General features: G+C 41.8%; 1 protein-coding gene across 1 annotated transcript; it reads right to left on the reverse strand.

Moving 5' to 3' along the window:
- Positions 1-11951: 11951 nt before the first annotated feature.
- LOC119353758 (40S ribosomal protein S6-2-like) lies at positions 11952-14460 on the reverse strand. Its single transcript, XM_037620435.1, has 6 exons — positions 14330-14460; positions 14174-14238; positions 13236-13293; positions 13034-13142; positions 12669-12941; positions 11952-12467 (listed from the first exon to the last, which is right to left on the reverse strand). Exons 1-6 carry the CDS (start codon positions 14333-14335, stop codon positions 12226-12228), a joined length of 753 nt encoding a protein of 250 aa, XP_037476332.1. The 5' UTR covers positions 14336-14460; the 3' UTR covers positions 11952-12225.
- Positions 14461-23125: the final 8665 nt, after the last annotated feature.

A 23125-nucleotide genomic window follows, 5' to 3' on the forward strand; every position in this document is an offset into this window, starting at 1 on the left:
ACAAATTCAAACCATGAGTAGGGCAATTACGTATCATTAATTTCATCCTCTCCCAAGCTTGTGCAACATGATCATGATCAAGTTGCTTAAAATTCATAATATCGTTTCTAAGGGAGATGATCTTAGCGGGAGGAAAATACTTAGAGATAAAAGCATCTTTGCACTTATTCCAAGAATCAATACTATTTTTAGGCAAAGACAAAAACCAAGCTTTAGCACGATCTCTAAGCGAAAAAGGAAATAGTTTCAACTTAACAATATCGTTGTCCACATCTTTATTCTTTTGCATATCACACAAATCAACGAACCTAGTTAGATGGGTAGCGGCATCTTCACTAGGAAGGCCGGAAAATGGATCTTTCATGACAAGATTCAGCAAAGCGGCATTAATTTCACAAGATTCAGCATCGGTAAGAGGAGCAATCGGAGTGCTAATAAAATCATTGTTGTTGGTATTGGTAAAGTCACACAACTTAGTGTTATCTTGAGCCATCGTGAGAAGCAAGCAATCCAACACACAAGCAAACAAAAAGCAAGCGGGCAAAAAGAGGTAAATAGAGAAAGAGAGGGAGGATAGAGAGAGAGAGAGAGGGTGAATAAAACGACAAGGGTGAAGTGGGGGGGAGGAAAATGAGAGGCAAATGGCAAATAATGTAATGCGGGAGATAAGGATTGTGATGGGTACTTGGTATGTTGACTTTTGCGTAGACTCCCCGGCAACGGCGCAAGAAATTATTCTTGCTACCTCTTGAGCACTGTGTTGGATTTCCTTAAAGAGGAAAGGATGATGCAGCAAAGTAGCGTAAGTATTTCCCTCAGTTTTTGAGAACCAAGGTATCAATCCAGTAGGAGGCTACGCGCGAGTCCCTCATACCCGCACAAAGCAAATAACTCCTCACAACCAACGCGATAAGGGGTTGTCAATCCCTTCACGGTCACTTACGAGAGTGAGATCTGATAGATATGATAAGATAATATTTTTGGTATTTTTGTGGTAAAGATGCAAAGTAAAATAAAAGCAAAGTAAAAAAGCAAAGGAAATAACTAAGTATTGGAAGATTAATATGATGAAGATAGACCCGGGGCCATAGGTTTCACTAGTGGCTTCTCTCAAGAGCATAAGTATTTTACGGCAGGTGAACGAATTACTGTTGAGCAATTGACAGAATTGAGCATAGTTATGAGAATATCTAGGTATGATCATGTATATAGGCATCACGTCCGAGACAAGTAGACCGACTCCTGCCTGCATCTACTACTATTACTCCACTCATCGGCCGCTATCCAGCATGCATCTAGAGCATTAAGTTCATGAAAACAGAGTAACGCCTTAAGCAAGATGACATGATGTAGAGGGATAAATTCATGCAATATGATAAAAAAAAACATCTTGTTATCCTCGATGGCAACAATACAATACGTGCCTTGCTGCCCCTACTGTCACTGGGAAAGGACACCGCAAGATTGAACCCAAAGCTAAGCACTTCTCCCATTGCAAGAAAGATCAATCTAGTAGGCCAAACCAAACTGATAATTCGAAGAGACTTGCAAAGATAACCAATCATACATAAAAGAATTCAGAGAAGATTCAAATATTGTTCATAGATAATCTTGATCATAAACCCACAATTCATCGGTCTCAACAAACACACCGTAAAAAAGAAGATTACATCGAATAGATCTCCACAAGAGAGGGGGAGAACATTGTATTGAGATCCAAAAATAGAGAAGAAGCCATCTAGTTAATAACTATGGACCCGAAGGTCTGAGGTAAACTACTCACACTTCATCGGAGGGGCTATGGTGTTGATGTTGAAGCCCTCCGTGATGGATGCCCCCTCTGGCGGAGCTCCGGAACAGGCCCCAAGATGGGATCTCGTGGATACAAAAAGTTACGGTAGTGGAATTAGGGTTCTGGCTCCGTTTTTGATCGTTTGGGGGTACGTAGGTATATATAGGAGGAAGGAGTACGTCGGTGGAGCAACAGGGGGCCCACGAGGGTGGAGGGCGCGCCTGGGGGGGTAGGCGCGCCCCCCTACCTCGTGGCCTCCTCCTTTATTTCTTGATGTAGGGTCCAAGTCTCCTGGATCATGTTCGGTGAGAAAATCACGTTCCCAAAGGTTTCATTCCGTTTGGACTCCGTTTGATATTCCTTTTCTTTGAAACCCTAAAATAGGCAAAAAACAGCAATTCTGGGCTGGGCCTCCGGTTAATAGGTCAGTCTCAAAAATAATATAAAAGTGGATAATAAATCCCAATAATGTCCAAAACAGTAGATAATATAGCATGGAGCAATCAAAAATTATAGATACGTTGGAGACGTATCAGTCGCACGTTATTGATGATGCCACTTCTGCTATGCATGATACTTATGATGAAACTACTTCTATGCTTGATACTATTGTGCCACTTGGTGAATTTCTTGATGAACAACTTGATAGGGCTAGAGAGAATGAAATTGTTGAAACTGATAATATTAATGAAAGTGATGATGAAGATTCTCCCCCTAGATATGAATTGCCTGTTGTGCCTGAGGGTTATGTTATGGATGAAGAAACTGCTAGAGACTTTCTTGCTTGCAATGATAGGAGTGATCTTAAGAAATTATTAGCTAAGCTGAAACAAAAGACTCTGAATGATAGAATGAAATATGATCCTGCTTATGCTACTTCACCTATCTTTGTTACTGATAAGGATTATGAATTCTCTGTAGACCCTGAGATAATTACTTTAGTTGAATCTGATCCTTTCTATGGCTATTAATCTGAAAGTGTTGTGGCACATCTTACTAAATTAAATGATATAGCTACCCTGTTCACTAATGATGAGAAAACTCGCTACTATTATATCCTTAAGATATTTCCGTTCTCATTAAAGGGTGATGCTAAGATATGGTTTAATTCTCTTGATCCTGGTTGTGTGGGTTGTCTCCAGGATATGATTTATTACTTCTCTGCTAAATATTTCCCCACTCATAAGAAACAAGCTGCCTTAAGGGAAATATATAATTTTGTGCAAATTGAAGAAGAGAGTCTCCCACAAACTTGGGGGAGGCTTCTCCAATTACTTAATGCTTTGCCTGATCATCCTCTTAAGAAAAATGAAATACTTGATATCTTTTATAATGGACTAACCTATGCTTCCACAGACCACCTGCATAGTTGTGTTGGTTGTGTTTTCAGGGAAAGAACACCAGATGAAGCTGAAATTCTATTGAATAATATGTTGACTAATGAAAATAATTAGATACTTCCTGATCCAATTCCTGATCCAATTCCTGAACCAACTCCTAAGCCAACTCCGAAGAACAAGGGTATTCTATTTCTCAGTCCTGAAGATATGCAAGAGGCAAAGAAATCTATGAAAGAAAAGGGTATAAAAGCTGAAGATGTTAAGAATTTACCTCCTATTGAAGAAATACATAGTCTTAATTTACCGCCTGGTGAAGAAATACATGGTTTTAATCCATCACCAATTGAAGAAACACATGGTCTTGATAACCCGACACAGGTAGTGAAGGTAAATTCTCTCTACAGATATGATAAAGTTGAAATCCCTCTTACTAAGTTTGCTAGCCCATGCTTAGATGAGTTTGATAACTTTATGGTTAAACAAGAAAACTTCAATGCATATTTTGGTAGAGAATTAAAACACAATGCTGATATGCTTGAACACTTGGGTGATTATATGGCTAATATTAAAGGTGAACTTAAACTTATTAGTAAACATGCTTCTATGGTTACCACTCAAGTAGAACAAGTACTTAAGGCTCAGAATGATTTGCTCAATGAATTAAATAGTAAGAAAATGATAATGTTGTTAGAGTTATGACTAGAGGTGGTAAAATGACTCAGGAAACTTTGTATCCTCAAGGCCATCCTAAGAGAATTGAGCAAGATTCTCAGAGAAATAATATTGATGCACCTAGTCCTTCTAAAAGGAAGAAAAAAATGATAGGACTTTGCACGTTTCTAGTGAACCTGTTGATGACACACCTGAGACCCAATGATATTTCTATTTCTGATGCTGAAACATAATCTGGTAATGAACATGAACCTAGTCATAATGTTAATAATGGTGTTCATGTTGATGCTCAACCTAGTAATGACAATGAAGTAGAGATTGAACCTGCTATTGATCTTGATAACCCACAATCAAAGAATCAATGTTATGATAAGAGAGACTTTGTTGCTAGGAAGCACGGTAAGGAAACAGAACCATGGGTTCAGAAACCCATGCCTTTTCCTCCAAAACCATCCAATAAAAAGGATGAGGAGAATTTTGAGCGCTTTGCTGAAAGGATTAGACCTATCTTTTTGCGTATGCGTTTGACTGATATGCTCAAAATGAATCCTTATGCTAAGTATATGAAAGAAATTGTTACAAATAAAAGAAAGATACCGGAAGCTGAAATTTCCACCATGCTTGCTAATTATACTTTTAAGGGTGGAATACCTAAGAAATTAGGAGATCCCGGAGTACCAACTATACCATGCTCCATTAAAAGAAACTATGTTAAAACTGCTTTATGTGATCTTGGAGCCGGTGTTAGTGTTATGCCTCTCTCTTTATATCGTAGACTTGATTTGAATAAGTTGACACCTACTGAAATATCTTTGCAAATGGCTGACAAATCAACTGCTATACCTGTCGGTATTTGTGAGGATGTGCCTGTTGTGGTTGCAAATGTTACTATTTTAACGGACTTTGTTATTCTTGATATCCTGAGGACGATAGTATGTCTATTATTCTTGGAAGGCCCTTTTTGAATACTGCAGGGGCTGTTATTGATTGCACCAAAGGCAATGTCACTTTTCATGTTCATGGTGATGAGCATACGGTACACTTTCCGAGGAAACAATCTCAAGTCCACAGTATCAATTCTATTGGAAAAATTCCATCGATTATTTTTGGAGGTTTTGAATTTCCTCTACCTACTGTCAAGAAGAAATATGATATTATTATTGTTGGGGACATGCATATCCTCATTGAGGTAACCTAGTGTTATTCAAAAATTATCCGGTTCCATGTTATTCGGAATGAGTTTGTTAACAAGACCTGATCAACCTTGTTAGCGGATTCCTTTTGATGAGCATGAGATGGATGAATTTAGAAAACACAACTCTGTGTACCCTCCTTTTACTTTCTGTTATTTATATTAAATAAAGCAAAAATAGTAATTTCTGTCTGTTTTCTGAATTATCCATGCAATAAAAAATACCCGAAAATAAAAGTTCTCCAAATGCCCTGAAAATTAAATGTGATTTTTTCTAGAATATTTGAGAATATCTGGCACTGAAAACACAGCATGGGGAGCAAGCACCTGGCCACGAGGGTGGAGGGCGCGCCCACCCCCCTGGGCGCGCCCCTGCCTCATGGGCCCACGGTGGCTCCCCTCCACTTATTCCAGCTACCACACACTCCTTCTTCCTCCCACAAACACCACCAGCCAGCTCAAACTCGAGTCCAAGCTCATTTTGCTGCCATTTTCGATCTCCTTGCTCAAAGCACCTCTCACAAAACTGCTTTGGGGGATTGTTCCTTGGTATGTGACTTCTCCAATGGTCCAATTAGTTTTTGTTCCAGTGCCTTATTCATTGCATATTTTTGCTGCTTAGGTGACCCTGTTCTTGAGCTTGCATGTCAAATTTATATGGTCAAAAGTAGTTTTAATCCATGATATAGTCTCTAGGCACTTGTAGGAGTAGTTGCTATCAATTTTATTGAGTTTGGTTCACTTTTATTTTGAAGTTACTAAAAATTTTAGAAATTTTCAGAAAAAGATGAAGAGATTTTTGAGAGGCTCATCAAGCCGAAGCTCAAAAGATAAGCAAAGTGAGGAGGATAAGAGGCCCAAGTATATCTCCCTCGCACCGCAGAGGTCCGGCCGTGTGAATGGCCTAGTGATGATTTCTTGAGAGCAGCCCGGATTTATGATGATTTCTATGAATTGGCTAAGAATGCAGGCCTCACCACTTTCCTCCACGACCAACGCAAACAGTATCTCTTACTCACCAATATCTTTGTGCAAAACGTTCATTTCCATGCTAGGAGCTCACCACCTACGGTGGAATTTTATTTATATGATGAGCATAAGGAGATGTCACTTTATGATTTTTGTCGGGTTTGTTTGATCCCTTTTGAGGGCGGCGTAGAGGAACCACATCGTGACGATGTGGATGGGTTTATTGATACCATTACTGTAGGGGAAACGAGGAAGGTTTTTGACGCACGAATTACTAGCATACACTTTCCTGTTCTACGTTACTTTGCTATATTTGCTAGTAGATGCTTAATTGGGCGCGGAAACTGTGAAAACATGAGTGCCCCTGATATTGTTATTTTGTGCCATGCCTTATTTTGTCATGACACAATTAGTTTGGGCGCTATTGTTGCAAAGCGGTTAAATCTTAACCGTACTAAGGGCCCCGTCCTTGGAGGTATCTTCGCCTCGCGCCTCGCTGCATATTTTAACATACCTATTAGGCATTACGAGAAAGAAGAAAAATTGCTGCCTCCTGTTTATCTAGATTATAAGAGTATGGTAGCACATGGTTTCATTGTTAAGAATAGGGAAAAGGCGCTTAAGTACAAATTAACATTTGGTAAAAATCGTCCTGAGACTATTACCTTGCCTGCTCCTTCCTTGTTTGATTTATCTGCAGGCAAGTACCTTGTTCCGTTAGAGGCCATTCACGCCTACTGGAACCCTACATCAGCTACAGAGCCAGAGCCGGAACCACAATCTGATCCTCCACGACAGTCTGATTACCAATGGGATTCGGAGGTGATTGCCAACCAGTGGCAATCCGAGGCTTCTTCACAGTACGACCCCAACTATTACTATGGATATCCGCCAGGCCAGTCGTGGCCATAGACCAACTTAAGCCAAAGGCCTAAGCTTGGGGGAGTGCGTATTTCTCACCGACATTACATTCATGTTCACACACTCATTGCTAGTTGTCGATGCTCATACTTTTTCATTGTATCATCCATGCTAGTTTATTTTGCTTTTTTATGCTTTCTTCTTGTGTGTTTAATAAACCTTAAGAAAAAACAAAAAAAATAGTTGTTGCTTTTAGTTAGTTTACATTCCATGCTTGTAGTAGTAACTAAAAAGAAAACCCAAAAAGATTTCTCGTTCTTCTTTTGCTTGTTGGGAGCTTTCCCGTGTAAATAGTTTTATTTATTTTCTTTGGGGGTCGAGAGGAGAAGACCATAATTAAAATGTTAAAGTGGCTCTTATATGCATTATTGATTAATCTAACAAAGAGCCCATATTACCTTGTCTTCTCTCCTGAATTGAATGCTTGCAGTTGCAGATTCCAGCTTAGTCCAATGCACGTGCACTATTATTATTATTCACATCGTTCGGTCGTGCAAGTGAAAGGCAATAATGATGATTATATGATGAACTTATTGATATGGGAAAAGCTGGTATGAACTCGACCTCTCTTGTTTTTGTAAATACGATTAGTTCATCGTTCCTGATTCAGCCTATTATGAATAAACATGTTTGCAATGACAATTAGAGATTATAGTTGCTTATGCCATGCTTAATTAGCTAGGATCTTATAATGGTTTACCTTGCGTGCCAACATGCTATTAAAATGGTTGTGATGTGGTATGATAGGGTGGTATTCTCTTTTGAACGATTCGAGTGGCTTGACTTGGCACATGTTCACGCATGTAGTTGAAACAAAATCAACATAGCCTCTACGATATTTATGTTCATGGTGCATTATATCCTATTCATGCTTGCATTCGGTGTTGATTAATTTTAATGCATGTTCATGACTGTTGTTGCTCTCTAACTGGTCGCTTCCTAGTCTTTTGCTAGCCTTCACCTGTACTAAGTGGGAATACTGCTTGTGCATCCAATTCCATAAACCCCAAAGTTATTCCATATGAGTCCATCATACCTACCTATATATCGTATCTACATGCCGTTCCAAGTAAATTTGTATGTGCCAAACTCTAAACCTTCAAATGAACATTCTGTTTTGTATGCACGAATAGCTCATGTATCAACTAGGGATGTCCGTATCTTTCATGTTAGGCGGGTTATTCTCAAGAGGAGTGGACTCCGCTCCTCACTCATGAGAAAATGGCTGGTCACGAGGATGCCCAGTCCCATGCTTTAAGCAAATCAAATCAAAATAATTGCAAACAAAACTCCCCCAAGAATCTTGTTAGTTGGAGGCACTCGTTGTTTCGAGCAAGCCATGGATTGATGCTTGTTGGTGAAGAGGGAGTATAAACTTTACCATTCTGTTTGGGAACCGCCTATAATGTGTGTAGCATTGAAGATATCGCCATCTCCCGGTTGTTATGTTGACAATGAAAGTATACCGCTCAAAATATTATCCATATCTATTTCAAAATCGAGCTCTGGCACCTCTACAAATCCCTGCTTCCCTCTGAGAAGGGCCTATCCATTTACTTTTATGTTGAGTCATCATCCTCTTATTAAAAAGCACCAGTTGGAGAGCACCGCTGTCATTTGCATCCATTACTGTTAGTTTACATTGAGTATGACTTGACTGGATCTCTTTTACCATGAATTACAATGTCTAGTCAGTCCTTGATCTTTAAAGATGCTTTGGATTTATGTTTTGCGGTCTCAGAAAGGTCTAGCGAGATACCATCCTGTTATATCATATCATGATTGTCTTGAGAAAGTGTTGTCATCCGAGATTTATTATTATTGCTCGCTAGTTGATTATGTCATTGATATGAGTAAACATGAGACCTAAATGTTATTGTGACTATGGTTGGTTCATAATCTTTGCTGAAAACTTGAATGTTGGCTTGACATATTTACAACAACAAGAGCAAACAGAGTTTGTAAAAAAAATTCTTTATCACTTTCAGTTTATCAACTAAATTGCTTGAGGACAAGTAAAGGTTTAAGCTTGGGGGAGTTGATACGTCTCCGTCGTATTTACTTTTCCAAACACTTTTGCCCTTGTTTTGGACTCTAACTTGCATGATTTGAATGAGACTAACTCGGACTGACGCTATTTTCAGCAGAATTGTCATGGTGTTATTTTTATGCAGAAATAAAAGTTCTCGGAATGACCTGAAAATCAACGAAGAATTATTTTGGAATATATATAATAAATATTGGAAAGAAGATCCACGTCAGGGGGGCCTCCACCTGTCCACGAGGGTGGGGGCGCGCCCCCACTGCCTCGTGGGCCCCCTGACGCTCCACCGACCTCAACCTTGACTCCATATATTCACTTTCGGGGAGAAAAAACCAGAGAGGAGGAATCATCGCGTTTTACGATACGGAGCCGCCGCCAAGCCCTAAACTCTCTCGGGAGGGCTGATCTGGAGTCCGTTCGGGGCTCCGAAGAGGGAAATCCGTCGCCATCGTCATCATCAACCATCCTCCATCACCAATTTCATGATGCTCACCGGCGTGCGTGAGTAATTTCATCGTAGGCTTGCTGGACGGTGATGGGTTGGATGAGATTTATCATGTAATCGAGTTAGCTTTGTTAGGGTTTGATCCCTAGTGTCCACTATGTTCTGAGATTGATGTTGCTATGACTTTGCTATGCTTAATGCTAGTCACTAGGGCCCGAGTGCCATGATTTCAGATCTGAACCTATTATGTTTTCATCAATATATGAGAGTTCTTGATCCTATCTTGCAAGTCTATAGTCACCTATTATGTGTTATGATCCGTTAACCCCGAAGTGACAATAATCGGGATACTTACCGATGATGGCCGTAGTTTGAGGAGTTCATGTATTCACTATGTGTTAATGCTTTGGTCCGGTACTCTATTAAAAGAAGGCCTTAATATCCCTTAGTTTCCAATAGGACTCCGCTGCCACGGGAGGGTAGGACAAAAGATGTCATGCAAGTTCTTTTCCATAAGCATGTATGACTATATTCGGAATACATGCCTACATTACATTGATGAACTGAAGCTAGTTCTGTGTCACCCTAGGTTATGACTGTTACATGATGAACCGCATCCGGCATAATTCTCCATCACTGGTCCATTGCCTATGAGCTTTCCATATATTGTTCTTCGTTTATTTACTTTTCCGTTGCTACTGTTATCCCCACTATAAAACACCAAAAATATTACTTTTGCTACATTTACCTTTTACCACCGTTACCACTACTATCATATTACTTTGCTACTAAATACCTTGCTGTAGATATTAAGTTTTCAGGTGTGGTTGAATTGACAACTCAGCTGCTAATACTTGAGAATATTCTTTGACTCCCCTTGTGTCAAATCAATAAATTTGGGTTAAATACTCTACCCTCGAAAACTGTTGTGATCTCCTATACTGTGTGTTATCACTGTGCCGCTCCCGCCGGGTCCTCCTGGAGATCCAGTGCGCGCGCCTTCGCTCCGTACGCGCCGGCGACGGCCACGCGGTAGGCTGGCTTCAGCGGCTGCCGCTTGTCAACCCACACGCCGCACACGAACGCGACGCCCGGCCAGCCGGATCCGGACAGGTCCTGGAGCGCGTCGCCCACGAGGCGCGAGATGGATTCCTCGAGCTCGTCCCGGGTTGGCACGCCGAGGAGGCGGAGGAGCTCCTCCAGGGTGCCCAGTGGGTGCTGGCCACCAGGAGCGCGACGGCCGCGTGGATGGATAGTGGCGAGAAGACGAGGTTGGCGCTACGGTTTTTGTCGGCGAGGCGCTTGGTGAGGCCGGCGGCGAGCTCCGTCGGGCCACAACTGGACTGCGGCGACTTGTTGGTCGGCCAGGCCATCATCTCCACAGAATCCGTCTACTTGTTGGTCGACTTGTGAGCCAGGCCAGAAGACGTACGTACATGTACAATTTTATTGGACACAGTATAGACGCAAGCGCTCTTATACACGTGCATACACTCACACCCCTATGAACGCACACACGCACACCTACGAGCACCTCTGAAAAACTGAGACGACATATCATTTTGAAATTTACGAAGTCACCGTAGGCACCTCGTCGACGACGGAAACGTCTCCTCCCACTGAATGTCATCGCCGGAAATCCTGAAATGATCCAGGAATAAATGCGAGCACCAGGACTTAAACCCTGGTGGGTTAGGGATACCACAGTCCCTCTAATCATCCAACACCATAGGTTAGTTTACTGTTCAGGTACAGTTTGTTAGTGGTGATTTTACTTTGCTTGGCCAGTATATAATGCAGAACGCACGGCGTCCGATTTGATTTGGAGTCGGTTTCGTTCTCTTTCGTATGATGACTTAGTTCAGGCTAATACGACATTTCCTATTGCCAGTACAAAGTCAATGAGATAAGCATTCCCTCCGTCTGAAAATAAGTGTCTTAACTTTGTATTAGCTTTATGTAAAATTGCACTAGAGTAAGACATTTATTTTGGGACGGAGGAAGTACCTTATATTACTTCTACATAATAGCTAAATGTCAATCGACTGAAATTCGAATTTAGGGTAAGTCGATTTTGAGAGTTTGCCAGGAAGGCCGGAAGGAACTCGCCGGAGGGCTACCCATCATCTATCTTAGAGTTGGGGTGGGGGCGGCAGAATGGCGGTAGTGCAATGTCGCCGAGGAAAATCGAAGTTGGGCCACGGTTGGGAGAAGGGCGGGGCGGCCCGGCTGGTGCGGGAGGTGGAAGCCGGCGGTTCGGCCGATAGTACGCAAAGTGGTAGATGAGCAGGAGGTTGAATATGCAATCTCGGCCGTCAGTTTTGTATCCGATGGCTGATACGAATCGACTGACCCAAATGTTTTTTTCAGGCGACTTGCACCGCACCCTTACTTCGCTTAAATGCCACCAGTACTAATTATTGTTCAATCCAATCTGCTGAGCAAGCAAGCCAATTTACAACTAGGAGACCAACAGACTGACTCGAATTAGAAGTTGCTGTGGGGTGCAACCGTGAGGGCGAAGGTGTAACCGTCCACTCAATTCAACCGATTGTAACAATATACCATCCCATAGATGCAATTTAACCTGAGACACATTTCATTCAGAATATAAACTGTATACAACAGATAAATTAGGAATAAATGAGCAAATTGAAGTACTAGAACATTTCAAACAGATGATAAGACCTATTGCTTTCAGCTCTACTTGAGTAGAAACTAACATAGAATTCCAGTAACAAACTCCAGCCGATAAATACCCATGTTCATGCAAAATATCATCAACTACCAACTCAAGAAAGCTGAAAGTAGAGGGTAGTTTTGTCCAACTAATGAAAGACTGTAAACATCTTAAGCAGAGGCAGCAGGAGCCTTGGTAGCAGCAGAAAGCTTGGACCTCCTCTTGGCCATGCTCTCACTCCGGCGGTCTCTTTGCTCCTTAAGCCTCTGTGCAAGCAGCTTCTGGTACTCTGCAGCCTCTGACTTCTTCTTTGCAATCCTCTTCTTCTTGTCGGCGATTCTCGCGCGCTTCCTCTGGAGGGTCAAGGGTGTCACAAGACGCTGGATCTTGGGAGCCTTGCTCACGGTCTTGCCTGCAAATAACAAACAATATTGTCTGCGTAAGAAACAAGTAAATTAAAGACACAATGTGAATTGTAGAGGATGTTTTTCTTTAGCAGGCTCCGGACAAGCATTATGATATTAAGACTTCAAAATTTCTTCAAGAACAATATAAGAGGGTAAAGTAACACAATATAATTCATCAGTAAGCAAACAAATCAAGGAAAGCTCACCCTTCTTGTTTGTGAAGGACCTGCGGTATGTGTTGACATACTGGCGTACATCATCATCCTTGCCAAGGTTGAAGAGCTTCTTGATCTTGGAAGCCCTCTTGGGTCCCCTCATCCTGGGCTTCTCAGTGTCGGTCAGGCCTGGCAGATCATTCTTGCCCTTCTTGACAATCACCAAGTTGATAACAGATAGGTCTTGGCTGACAATGCAACCACGGACAGACTTCCTCCGGCGCTCACCAACACGCCTGCCATGTCCACGGAAGCAAGATGTGCCTACGGAAGCGAGGCAAAAGAAAAAAAGGTAAGAGTTATAGTTTAAGAGAGAGAAAATGTCTGCGAGAAGTACAATGAAAATAGTGTAATACCCCTGTGAAGCAGAAGGCGAACACGCCCAGGAGTTAACACTCCTTGCTTCATTGGGAAGCCCTGCTTATCGCAGCCACCCATGATCTTGAAGATATAGCCCTCGAATTCCTGAGAAACAGAAAATGATAGATATCTTTAATCAAAACTACTAAAATATCAGCTGCAGGTTGAGTGTGATGAAATCACTTGCCAGTAGATTACCTCACCCAGAAGATCACCAACTACCTCCTGGGAGATCCTCTTGTCATAGAGGTTCCGCCTGTAGTTATATGAAACTATTAGATATCCTATCAAAAAAACAGAGGGTAAACTCCCAACTGTTATTATTCTGACAAACAACAGACTAAATTCCTACTACTATATTGATCGTTGACTACTAAAAGCCTCAACTCAACATTGTTCATGGTATCACAGGGTACATAGTTTACCATGTTCCCCCAAAATTATCAGTACTGAGCATCACAAGATAGTTGAAACTATTCGTTGTTAACTGATACTATGCTAGAGAGAAAATCATCAGACATAACTGGCTGCACCACAGACAAGTAGCAATAACATGAATTTGTGGGATGGGTGTAGTTTCTATGCTTAGCCCTCTGTTTTGCACTAATGCTAGCTCAGAACACATATATATAGGTTAAGAGTACACAATCAATTCAAACCATGCATTTGTATGTGCTCAAGTATACATGTACATTAAATGTGCTACGTTTGAACAACATACAGACAAAGACTGTTGTGACATAGTATAGTTATCAAAACTGTTACAAGAACAACCACCTTAACGCTGACAGAACCTCCATTCTAGTTCTCAACAACAGCAAAAGCTTCTAATCATTATTCAAGATCTCTACAGCAGAAAAAGTTCTCAACATGATTCTAATCGCAGCATAACATGATTCTAGTTTCCTACAAATAATAGTTGCGACAAATCCAATCTAACAATGTAACAGATTAGATTCTCCACAGCCAACACGCCAAGTGTTAGATGCACAAGACAACAGATTTAACCGAGTCCACCAAACTAATACAGGCCGGCCACAAGGATCCAAACTGAATAGCAACGCAATTTCGAAGAGTGGTGTGGTGACTACACGACGCGGGTCTAAAGAAAGAATGTGGGGCTGAGAAACACTCACAGCTTCATGTCGTCATCGATCTCCACCTTCTTCTGGCACCCCGTGGTGGGGTTCGCGATGTTCAACTGAAACCAACGCAAAAATAACACGAATCAGGCGCCCGCACAAACGCAGATCGCATCGGAGCACGACGGGAGGTGAGGAGCAGGTGCGTACCTTCATGGTGAAGTTGCGGCGCAAGCTCGCGGGCCGCGAGCTGGGGAGCGGTGGTGCGGCGGCGGCGGCGGCGCGGGCGCTAGGGTTTGGGGGCGAGGATGCGTGCGTGGGGAAGATGTGATGAGCTTATAAAGGTCGGGGGCGTCGGGGAGAAGTGGAGTGGGCCGTTAGGGTCCAGCCTGCGGCTGCTCGGTTGATCTGGGCCATTCTCAGCGCAGATGGGTTGGGCAGGATTGACCGGCCTAAAGTTTCTCAAAAGAAAAAAGACTAACCGGCCTAACGTGTAAAATGGGCCTATGCCCGCACATGCTTCACACGGTCCCTTAAAAAAATGGTTCCCCTAAAAAACATAAATAAAGAAGGTTGCCTAAAAAGAAATAAAGAAGGGGATGTATTCCCCTAAACATTATGGTATGGAATAAAGTGTGTTGTTCTTCAAAAAAAACACTGCCTCAAAAAAGAATTTAAAAATAAAGAAGGTACTATGAAAATTAATGTTGATGGTGTTGTGGGTAGACAACTAGACATGGAGATAGAGATAGAGGTGTTGCTGTTGTGATTTGTCGTGATCATCTAGGGAACTAAATGGGCTCGTTGTCGATTACTTCCATGGGTATAACTGATGTGCCAAAGCTAGAAGCTCTTGCATGTCACCATGCACTGGCATTGGCAACAAACTTAGACATCTCTTGGGTCCTAATTTCTTTGGATTGTGCCACTGTGATTAAATACGTTGAAGCGCGTCAAGGCGGGAGACATGCAACAATTATTCAGTGGATTTGTGTTGGATCACTCGAGTTTGTGGATTGTAAGTTTGTGCATGAAAGTAGGACTCGAACACATTGAGGTTGGTACTGTAGCTAATTTTTCATTATCTTTAGGAGTTGGAAGGCATGTCTGGTTTCTTCAACCTCATTATGTTGTAATGATTCCGATGAATTTACATGAATAAAGAGTCGTTATGCCCGTAAAAACAAATAAATAAATAAGCTCACTTAAAAAAACTCCCCTAAAAAACTTTTAAAAACATAAATAAAGGACGCTGATTTCAACAAAAGAACATAAAGGAGCTCATGATTCTCAAAAGGACAAAAACATAAAGATGCTCAAGTTTCTCAGAAAAAAAACTAATCTGCTTGGTCCAGAGAGGTGTGGTCTTGTTTTACTTTTGGTCTGGAACATGAAATACTCTAATTACCCCAAAAAAATTGAACATTCTAGCTGCCCTATAAAAAGGGAAATACTCAATACTAGGTTTTTAAATTGCAATACTAAAGTAGTTTACAATAGTAGTACAAACCCCTGTAAAAATAGCATCAGCACAAACCCGGTTAAAAAAAGAAGGAAGTGATGTCATCAGTTTTAATCATGAAAGAGTGTTTCACACAACCTAAAAACATAATAAGCAAGCAGTTGCACACCATTATGACAATCTTAGTTGCAAAAGCTACATGTTTATAACAGGTATGCATTTTTTTGTTTGCACAAAGTTGTTACGTCAGTTGCACAATTTGCAGTAAATAGGTGGTAAGCACATGACTGTTTTTACTACAAAGTTTTTCTGACTTTTTCCTCTGTTTATTGCAATGATCCGCAGGTTCCTGTTGGCAAGGAGCTGATTCAAATTTTTCTGCACATAATTTGATGCTACAATTGAGATGGAAAATCCAGGTGAAAGAAGAAAGAAGAATTGGATGACAGACTATAGATATCTGTTTTTCATCGCCGTTTCTATTTTTACTTATAGTATATTGAACATATTTTTACACTATAGCTTTGCAATAGGTGTGGTACCAGAATATATGTGTGGGACAAGAATATATGCGTGATTATTTTAATATGGTTTGTGGCTTCATTAGCCTTGTTTATTTCTCTGTTGCACAAATTGCTGGAGAAGTTGCTATTTGATCATTGTGTGGTTTTCACAAAAGTTCTTGTGTTTTAGCTGTCGTACTGTAGATTTTTGGTTTTGGTTAGAATAGATGTTTCAATTTCCCAGGATGCATATATCAGTTGCCCAACATGCATGTTCAGTTGTATAGTCAATGTGTTCAGTTGACTAGAATAGATGTTCCAATTTCTCAGGATGCATATATCAGTTGGCCAGCATGCATGTTCACTTGCATAGCCAATGTGTTCAGTTGGCTAGAATAGATGTTTCAGTTTCCCAGGATGCATATATCAGTTGGCCAGCATGCATGTTCACTTGCGCAGCCAATGTGTTCAGTTGGCTAGAATAGATGTTTCAGTTTCCCAGGATGCATATATCAGTTGGCCAGCATGCATGTTCAGTTGCACAGTCAATGTGTTCGGTTGGCTAGAATAGATGTTTCAGTTGGCCAGGATGCATATATCAGTTGGCAAGCATGCATGTTCAGTTGGCTAGAATCATATTTTAGTTGGACAGAAAATATGTCTTAGTTGGCTTGCTGAACACATCCAGGGGGGAAGGGGAAACTTGCCTGGCATGTATGTTAGAAAACATGTTCAGTTTTGATCTCAAACCATGTTTAGTGTGCAGATACACTCATAGGAGGTGGGGGTGGTGTGATGTTGACAATGGGGTGATGTGGCAGATCCACTCCTCTTTTGAAGCAACTTCTCCATGGATTTGCTGATAAATCCATGGAGAAGGGTGTTTACAGATGCAGTACAAGAAGGAGGAGAACTGAAGAGGGGCAGAGAGTAATTACTTGCCTGATGTTGCTGTATGGTATGGCTCTGATCACCCTGCCCTTAGATCAATTTCTTGAAACAGTTTCTTTTATTTTTGGGCTGCCATGGCGGCTGTACAAGAGGAGAAAGAAGGAGCCTTGGATCCCTTTCTTTTGTGGAGAAGAAGGTAGTATGGGAGGGGCTGGGGCGTGGGGGCGAGCGGGCGTGGGAGGGGCTGGGACGTGGGGGCGAGTGGGCGTGGGGACAACTGGCCATGTGGGGATCGTCTTTTCTGTTCTGGATTGAGCGCTCCATCGTCTCGGTTTGGTGGCCGTCTGTCCCCTTCCTTTTCTGTACCGCGTGGGAACAGGGCTTAACTTTTTAGGCCGGCCGCTCGATTGCACTAGTGGGCAGCCGGCCACCCACTAGACACATCCTAAAAAAAGGTTTCCCTAAAAAATATAAATAAAGAAGGTTGCCTGAAAAGAAATAAATAAAGTCATCTTTGTATTGCCCTTAAAATTATGATATGAAATAAAGTGTGTTGTTCTTCAAGAAAAAAAAACTTTGCCTCAAAAAAGAATTTAAAAATAAAGAAGGTACTATGAAAATTAATGTTGATGGTGTTGTGGGTAGACAACTGGACATGGAGATAGAGGTGTTGCTGCTATGATTTATCGTGATGGGTATAACTACATGGGCTCGTTGTCGATTACTTTCATGGATATAACTGATGTGCCAAAGCTAGAAGCTCTTGCATGTCGCGAGGCAGTGGCATTGGCAACAAACTTAAACATCTCTCAGGTCCTAATTTCTTTGGATTGTGCCACTGTGATTAAAAGACATTGAAGCGCGTCAAGGCGGGAGACATGCAACAATTATTCAGTGGATTTGTGTTGGATCACTAGAATTTGTAGATTGTAAGTTTGTGCATGAAAGTAGGGCTCGAAACATTGAGGTTGGTACCGTATCTAATTTTTCATTATCTTTAGGAGTTGGAAGGCATGTGTGGTTTCTTCAACTTCATTATGCTGTAATGATTCTAATGAGTTTATATGAATAAAGTGTCGTTATGCCCGTAAAATAAATAAATAAATAAGCTCACTTAAAAAAACTCCCCTAAAAAACTTAAAAAACATAAATAAAGACGCTGATTTCAACAAAAGAACATAAAGAAGCTCATGATTCTCAATAGAAAAAAACATAAAGATGCTTGAGTTTCTCAGAAAAAAAACTAATCTGCTTGGTCCAGAGAGGTGTGGTTCTGTTTTACTTTTGGTTTGGAACATGAAATACTCTAGTTACCCCAAAAATAAATTTGAACATTCTAGCTGCCCTAAAAAAAAGGGAAATACTCAATACTAGGTTTTTAAATTGCAATACTAAAGTAGTTTACAATAGTAGTACAAACCCCTGTAAAAATAGCATCAGCACAAAACCGGGTGAGATCGTAATAACAAAAAGTAGCATCTAACTTATAAAGGATGAAGGGGTAGGTAGTCACAGCGAAGGTGGCCACGTCGCCTTTAAATCGCCATCGCCATGAACAGTACTCGTGCCACCGCCTGTAAATTCCGTGCCCCGCCAGGGGCATTTTAGTCTTTTTACATGCAGGGGTATAAATCACAGCCGACCACGCTGAGAAACCCTCGCTGCCGCCTCCCGTCCCACTCGCCTCCCCCTCCTCGTCGCCCCCTCCTTCTCCTCCCATCGCCGCCCCCTCCTCCTCCCACCCCGTCCCCTCCTCCTCTGCCCCTCCCCCCGCATCTCGTTCGCCCCGGGCGCGCCGCCCCCTCCTCCTCCCACCCCGTCCCCTCCTCCTCTGCCCCTCCCCCCGCATCTCGTCCGCCCCGGGTGCGGAGATGAGCTTCCCGGCAATGGCGGCGGCGCTCGTGGGCATCGCGGAGCTCGAAGATGCAGCAGATCCCCACCAGGGGTGGACTGGCACTTGGGGTACTCCCCGACAACGACGGCCCAGCGGCGAATGGTGCGAGGGAGGCCGGCCACCGCGATGAGTTCCTCTTTCTCTCTCCCCGATCTAGGTCAGATCCCGTTTAACCCCCCTCCTGCCATGATTGCTTGTGCCATGATTTGCTCCGTGTTAGGATGAGGAAGTAGACCTGCAGGAGGAAGAGAGGATCTCAGGACGCGCTCCTTATTTGACTATTGAAATACGAAGTAATAAGAGAGATTAAACTTGTTTAGAAGAGAGAGCAGCAGCGAAGAATAGAATAGAACAGCAAGTCATAGTTTTAAGAGTAAAAAGAATGAGAGAGTAACTAAGAAATTAGAATAGAGAGAAGATTTGCAGAGTTAAAAGAGTATGAATCCTACACTTTCTAGCTGAGAATAGATAGAGAGAAAGCAAGACACAATCAGTTCTAGACATGATAAACCATACGTTGTAGCCTTGTACAGACAAGCAGAAGTACAAGAACATGAGATGATGCAGAGAAGAGAGTGATATAGTGAGAATACATAAGTAAAGAGCTAAAACAAAACATACTTACAGCTTCAAAGAAGTAGCATAATAAGTAGAACTTGAGATGTATGAAATAGAAATTGTCTGCATTGATCTGTTTTATATAGATGTCTAATTAGCTGCGCAATCATACATGGTCTGGTTAGTAGTTTGTTTGTCTTGATCATCTTGATGTTGAGTTGTCTGCAGTTGTTTTTTAATAGACTATTATTTTGTTTTAGTGTTTTAGTTGTCTGCATTGATCTGTTTTATATAGATGTCTAATTAGCTGCGCAATCATACATGGTCTGGTTAGTAGTTTGTTTGTCTTGATCATCTTGATGTTGAGTTGTCTGCAGTTGTTTTTTAATAGACTATTATTTTGTTTTAGTGTTTTAGTTTACAAATCTCTCATGAGGATCTTGCTATCCAGCTGTATTTTCCCTTTGGAATCTACATATCCAGTGAAGTTGGGATAGGCTATTTTTTTTAGCTCTAACCGGTTTCTTTCTTTTTTGTTTCGCAGTTTCTATGATTTCCAAGGGTGCTGCTCGGGTCAATGGATAATGAAGAACTATATGACCAACTTTCCCCAGCTCCAACATCTGCTACTAACAATCTACCTGAGCAGGTATTTCTCAAATCTATAACGATCCAGATCTGTAGTTGTTCTCCCTTCGTTGATAACAGTAAATGATTGATTTTGCTTTTAAATAGCCTACCATGGAGGTGACTCATTAACCCATGAATCGTGGTTGATTTTTTCCTTTAATGCAACGCTCGTCGTTTCAATTTGATTCTGCAGGCTGTAAAATAACTAATAAGGAGACCCCATGGTTGTTCGCTTATTTGGATTGTGACTTCTTTGAAAAGAAGAGGGTGAGTTTTTCCCTTGTTCGCTTAATGTCGTGTGCTTGTGTTGTCGCTTTGTGGGCTACGACTACTACTTATGCTGCTAGATGCCTAGATGTGTGTGCTGCTTGTTATATATGTGCTCAGTCTTCAGTGCTCTTTTGTTCTGGTTCTGCTGCTGCTTGTGCTGCCGTGATGTGCTACTGGCTGCTGTTGTTGCTTGTGTTGCTGCCATGTGCTACTACCTGCTGCTGGTTGCTTCCTTATTCGGTTATTTGTGAAACTGAGTACTCTTTGTGAGAGGAGCAAATGAGATGAGCTTCATTTTTAGTTTTTTATTTAAGAAGCAGTGAAAAGAGTTTGGATTTTAGTTGTGATCTATTTGCAAATAGCGGATTTCTGGGAAGACGCTCAGATCCTCGACTCATTTCACCATCCAAATGTAGTTCCATTTTATGGCGTTGTTTGTGGTGATCCTGATGGAAGCTTAGCAACTGTTGCTGAGTTTATGGTCAATGGATATCTCAAACAATTGTTGAGGAAAAATACAGGTATTGCTTGTGTAATCAAAGAATATTTTGCATGCATCAGATGATAATAGATCTAACATATAAAAGCCGCTAGAGTACCCGCCCATCCAGCGCCCTCGTGGCTTCAAAATGATCCTGCACGCTCGATTCGCCTCGCTGGCTGTTGGCATCGTACTTTTTATCGCCGTGGTAAACATCAGGTGTTAGGCTATTTGGTTAATTAGGGTGACGGATTTCATGCTTATGTTAATTGTTTGTGGTTTATTTACGGGAGAAAATAGTGGTAGTTTATTTATTGGCATTAGTTAGGAATGCTGCTATTAGATCTACATGGTTGCGGTAAATGTTCAACTATTTGCCAAGTTGAGGGCTTAATGTTAGGCTATTAGGTTAATTAGGCTAACAGATTTTGGTACTTACGTGAAGTGGTTGGGGTTTAATAGGGTAAATATACCTTCCTCTTTTTAGTTCTAATTCATACTCGCTTGTTTATGGGTGGTTGTAGTACAGTTTTATTGATGGTAGTGATTGTGCAGGCACTTTGGTACCTGAGATCAAAGAGGAGGGTGAGAAGGGTGAGAAGAAATGAAAGAGGAAGAAGAGGAACAAGAAGAGCAAGGAGGACGTTGCCGGTGACAATGTGGGAGGTGCTTAGTTCCTCATTTTCAGCTTTTGCCGGCTCGACTGATGCGGGCAATGACGATGCAGTTGAGCGACTTACCCACAGATGAGAGCTCGAGGAAAGCTGCAAATTTGTGGAGGAGCGCCGGCATTGGTGAGCATCTACCAACTTTGTTCCTCCTTTCCTCACTTGCAATTTGATGGTCTCCTCTCCTCACTTGCAATTTTTCTTTCGCGTTCTCAGATGCTCTTTCAGGCTCTAGATTGATCGGGTGGTGTATGTGGTATGTTGTGCTCTCCGTGTTGACCGTTCACCACCCGTGGAGCAGCCGTCCGTCCGAGCCAGATCGGGGACCCACCAGAACCACCATCACGGCCAGTCGACGCCACCAGGTAGCCACCTCTTCGCATAGTTGTAGATTAATTTGTGAATTCTGTAGGGCTCAACAAAAGGGCATACTTCAACTGGAAAATAAAATCAAATGTAATGAGTAGGATGTGTTCCTGTACTCATAATGCATTAATGCTCCATAGTCTCGCCTGATGTGACCAATTGTTATAGAGAGATGTTTTATCTTTTTCCCGCACTGTTGAACCATTAATTTTACCTATTTGATGCCTTTTCTTTTAGGCATGGAAATGCTTCTTTTGGTCATGCTATACTATTATAATAATAGTGCTTATTTTTGCTACTACATCATGCTTGTTAGCTATGCTTGACACATGTTTTTCCTGCTAAACCCAGCAAGCAGTTTTAGCCCATTTGGTCTTCCATTAGTTCAGTGCCTGATTCGTCGGGGTTGTTGTGTTTTCTATGTTTCTCATCGTGTGTCGGGCAGTGGCGAGTGCAGCTAATACTAATACGCCAATGTGAGCTTCTTACAGACCTTGTTTCCCTCTGCTCCTGCTACCTCTCCCTCCCCTTATATGCAAGATTGTACGATCTGCTTCGTTTCCTTGCTACATTTTTCCCACGGTACATAAACCTCTGACTAACTGAAGAGAAAATGTCGTTGCCCTATAGTATTTTTAGATTAATTTTGTGTTGTTTTCTATATATTGCATTCTCACTACCATGCTTAATTATTTACAGGGCCATCAGAACATGTAACTCGAGTCTAGCGCCGCCTACCCAACAAGAATTGCATAGACTTCATTGTGGAAATCTGAATGTAGTTATTTATATGGGGGTTGCGACAGTAAGCGGGTCAACACCGCTGAGGTGCACAACCATTCCGAGAAGTTGATGACCCATCTTGCCATTCTCTTATTGCCTGCTTGAGGTGCTAATTATTAATTGCTTGTCGGGGTTGATCGTTGCCTGGGTCGATCGGCTGGAAGACTGAAGGTGTTGCAGAGCCTGCTACCCAATTCCAACAAGGTCACTCCATTTTTCCTTCTTTCTTTGTCCCTGAATTTGGTGCTGCTGCGTTTATGTTTGTGATGAAATTAATGGGTTCATGTTTGCGTTGGTCTGCGGGGTTAGGCATCAATTCTTGATGGGCCATTGAGTATCAGAAGCAACTGCATCTCCAAGTATAGGTCATTAAGCATGCCTGGATGCATTTGGATGATGATCTCAGTTTGAGGGAGTTATTGGTCTCATCGATGACATACGCAAGTAAGATCTCTATGATCAGGGTCCAGTGCTTAGTTAATTTCTCGAGTGCTTGAATT

Source organism: Triticum dicoccoides, chromosome 2A, assembly GCF_002162155.2.
Source record: "Triticum dicoccoides isolate Atlit2015 ecotype Zavitan chromosome 2A, WEW_v2.0, whole genome shotgun sequence".
Classification (NCBI taxonomy): Eukaryota; Viridiplantae; Streptophyta; class Magnoliopsida; order Poales; family Poaceae; genus Triticum; species Triticum dicoccoides.

Bases quoted from the DNA above. Each gene is read 5' to 3' on its own strand.
- LOC119353758 (XM_037620435.1), bottom strand. The intron at 13,294-14,173 runs GTGAGTGTTTCT...ATATAACTACAG, and splicing joins ATCGATGACGACATGAAGCT to GCGGAACCTCTATGACAAGA. The intron at 12,468-12,668 runs GTGAGCTTTCCT...TGTTATTTGCAG, and splicing joins GTCCTTCACAAACAAGAAGG to GCAAGACCGTGAGCAAGGCT.